Source organism: Galeopterus variegatus, unplaced genomic scaffold (genome assembly GCF_000696425.1).
Source record: "Galeopterus variegatus unplaced genomic scaffold, G_variegatus-3.0.2 Scaffold10253, whole genome shotgun sequence".
NCBI classification, from domain to species: Eukaryota; Metazoa; Chordata; class Mammalia; order Dermoptera; family Cynocephalidae; genus Galeopterus; species Galeopterus variegatus.
In genome coordinates this window covers 10,917-14,716 of record NW_007736364.1, presented here as the reverse complement: position 1 = coordinate 14,716, position 3,800 = coordinate 10,917, and the positions used below count along the sequence as shown (strand labels likewise).

The following is a 3,800-nucleotide window of genomic DNA, read 5'->3' as shown; positions in this document are numbered from 1 at the left end:
AAAAAAAAAAAAAAAAAAAAAAAAAAAAAAAAAAAGCAATAACATGAGGGAAGCTCGTGGTGATGGAAATGTTCTGTATCTTGATTATGGAGGTAGTCACCAAAGCCACCTACATGGGTGACAAAATAGCATAGAACTATGCACACACTCACACACATGCACACATACATGAGTGCAAGTATAATTGGTAGAATCTGAATTAGTTCTGTAGATTTTAGCAAAGCCAGTTTCCTGGTATGGATACTGTACTGTAGCTGTGCAAAATGATACACTGGGGGAGACTGGGTGGTGGGCACATAGGACCTCCCTGTACATTTCTTTGCAACTTCCTTTAAATCTATCATTATTTCAAAAAGAAAGTTTAAAGAGTGTAAAAAGGAACAGAGAATGAAATTTTTAAAAAGATACCATTCGTGTTAAAATTTAAAAAAAACAAACAAACAGAACTTCAAATACCCAGAAAGATGTGAAAGCCCCCTACACCGAGAATGACAAAATGGCACTGAGAAATTGAAGTTGTAAGTGGAGAGGAAATGTCTTGGTCTTGAATTAACAGTCTCAAAATTGTGAAGATGCCATTTATCTCTAAATTGATTTATAGATGCAGCACAATCCCAATAAAAATCCAACAGGTTTTTCTTTTGCTGAAACGAGCAAGCTGGGTCTAAAATGTATATCCTCCCATTTGGGAAGGGCTGAGAGTAACAACGGCAGTCTTAAAAAAAAAAGAACTAACATGGAGGACATACTACTAGACATCAAGGTATATGAAAAGCTGTAGTAGTTGCAACAGTGTGCTATTGGTGCAGGAATAGACAAATGGAGAAATGGAACAGAGGGGAGTCCAAACAGTCACGTGGTCTATGAACAGGGTGACATTCCAGAAGGAAAAGTGTGATCTTTTCAATAAACGGTGGGTGGGGCGCTGGGCCAATTTCATGTCCATATAGAAAAGAATGAATTTCAGCCCATATCTCATACCATAAATAAAAATCAATTTCAGATGGGCTGCAAATCTAAGCACGGAAGATAAAACAATAAAGCCTCTAGAACAAAACAGGACAATATCTTCATGACCCGGGCAAGGCAAATATCTTTTAAATGGAAAATGAATAACTACGGGCCAGCCCGGTGGCGCACTGCTACAGTGCGCCGCTTGGGAGCGCGGTGGCGCTCCCGCCGAGGGTTCGGATCCCACATACAGACCGGTTCCTGCTCACTGGCTGAGCGAGGTGTGGGCGCAGCACCGAGGATTGCGATCCCGTTGCCAGTCCCGGTCCAGTACGGGCGTGACACTGAGGGTTGCAATCCGTTGCCGGACACAAAAAAAGACAAAAAGAAAAAAAAAAAAAAAGAAAATGAATAACTACAAAGGGGAAAATGTACACACTGGCCATTAAAATAAAATAACTTCTCTACGTCAAAAGACAGTGTTGAGGGAATGAAAAGGAAGCCCACAAACTGGGAGAAGATTTTGCAATAAATACAGCCAACAGAGGGCTTGTATCCAGAATATGCAAGAGCTCCTATAGGCAAAAAAAGAAAAAGAAAAAGAGAGAGACTCGATATAAACATAGTGAGGAGACACGAATGTGCACTTCAGAAAGAGCACATCCGAAAGGACAATGAACTACCAACATTAAAAAGGTAGATCATTTGTCACTGGGAAAATGTAAATTAAGTTAAAATGAGACACCATTACAACCCCAGAATGGCTAAATTGAAAAAAAAAGTAATTTTAATGTTAATTGTTGGTAAGGACATGGAGCTACTGGAATTCTCAAGTACCGCTAGTGGGAGTGAGAACTGGTGCACCTACTTTGGAAAACAGTTTTGCCATTTCTACTAAAACTGACTGACACATACCTTATCTTGCAGCAATTATAGATATAGCCTATACATATGTAGGTCTAGCTAAGTACATAGCTCACAAAACTATGTATGTTAATCAAAAAACATATAGCAGCATTATCTACAATAGTATTCATAATACTGTCCATCAACACTAAATTCATAAATGCATTATGTTACACATATGAATATTAGACAGCAATGGGAATGCGTGAATTATTGCTACATGCAAAAACATCAAGGCTTCACCAAGCATCATGCTGAACAAGAGAAGCTGAGCACAAATGTGTGAATACTTCACAACTGCCTTCATGAAACATCAACATTAGTGTCTTCTGCTGGTGGGAGTGTAAAGTGGTGCAGCCATCATGGAAAACAGTGTGGAGGTTTCTCAAACAACTACAGATAGATCTTCCACACGATCCAGCCATCCCACTGCTGGGAATATATTGAAAGGAATGGAAATCATCATGTCAACGGGATACCTGCACTCCCATGTTCATTGCAGCTCTATTTACAGTAGTCAAACTGTCCATTGTCAGACAACTGGATAAGGAAATCTAAATGTCCATCACTGGATGACTGGATACAGAAAATGTGGTATATTTACACAATGGGATACTTCTCTGCCATGAAAAAGAATGAAATACTGCCAATTGCAGCAACATGGATGAACTTAGAGAAAATTGTGTTAAGTGAAATAAGCCAGGCCCAGAAAGAGAAATACCACATGTTCTCACTCATAAGTGGGAGCTAAAAAATACATAAATGAAAGAAAGATACAACAGTCACAATAATACATTGAACTTTCAAAAGGAGAGAACAGAACTGAGGTTACCAGAGGTGGGAGAGGAGGAGGGGAAGTAAGAGAAGAATTGGTAAAGGGCCACCGAAAACCATTACATTGGATAATGATGAATATACTAATTATCCTGATTTGAGCATCACATATTGCACACAGGTATTGATATTCAACTCTGTACCCCACAGATGTGTACAATCAATGATGTTACAATAATAAATAAATAAATAAGAACAAAAACAAAAAAGACAACACTAGTGTCTGGTGTTAGAAGACAGAAAAGTGGTTCTGCTGGAGCAGGGTTAGTGACTCGCAGGGGGCTGGCGGGAAGCTGCGAATTCTTAGCTGGGCGCTGGTTACATGAGACTGGTCCTTTTGTGAAAACACAAAAGGTGGAAGTCTCGTTACATGTGCACAGTTCTGTAGTCTTGTTAAATTTCATCTAAAGATTAATTTAAAAAGCAGAAATTTCCAGATAAAGTCTTGTTTTATTCTAGGACACTTAATTGCCATACTGAGGAGCCTGACCCAAGCCCAAAGCCTTCTTCAGGGCGTCCTTAAATTCTTTGTTCCTCAGGCAGTAGATCAAAGGGTTTATTATCGGCGTGAGGACAGTGTACACAGCAGAGATGAGCTTGTTGGAGCTGCGGGAATCAATCGCCTGGGGCCGGACATACATGAAGATCATGGCTGTGTAGAAGATGGTGACCACCGTGAGGTGGGAGGCACAGGTGGAGAAGGCTCTCCAACGGCCAGTGGCCGAGGGGATGCGCAGGACAGCCAGGGTGATGTGTCCGTAGGACAGCACGGTGGCCAGCAGCGGGAACACCAGGATAAGAAAGGCCAGGATGAAATCCACCAGCTCTGCGGTGGAGAAGTCTGTGCAGGCCAGCTTGAGGATGGGGGAAATGTCGCAGAAGAAGTGGTTCAGGACATTGGAGCCACAGAATGTGGCGCTGGAGATAAAGGACACCTTGATCACAGAGATGGTGAAGCCGCTCACGAAGGAGAAGATCACCAGCTGGACGCACAGCCCCGTGGTCATGGTGGCTTGGTAGCGCAGGGGGTGGCAGATGGCCACGTAGCGGTCGTAGGCCATGGAGGCCAGGAGCACACACTCGGTGCACACCAGGGAGCTGAAGAAGTA

General features: G+C 42.1%; 1 protein-coding gene across 1 annotated transcript in view; it reads right to left on the bottom strand.

Moving 5' to 3' along the window:
- Positions 1–3,155: 3,155 nt before the first annotated feature.
- Positions 3,156–3,800, bottom strand: part of LOC103609892 (olfactory receptor 6B3-like) — a 1,986-nt gene continuing 1,341 nt past the window's right edge. The window contains exon 3 of the mRNA XM_008594156.1: positions 3,156–3,798. Coding sequence (XP_008592378.1) covers positions 3,156–3,798 — 643 coding nt within the window. The remainder of the gene's footprint in view (positions 3,799–3,800) is intronic.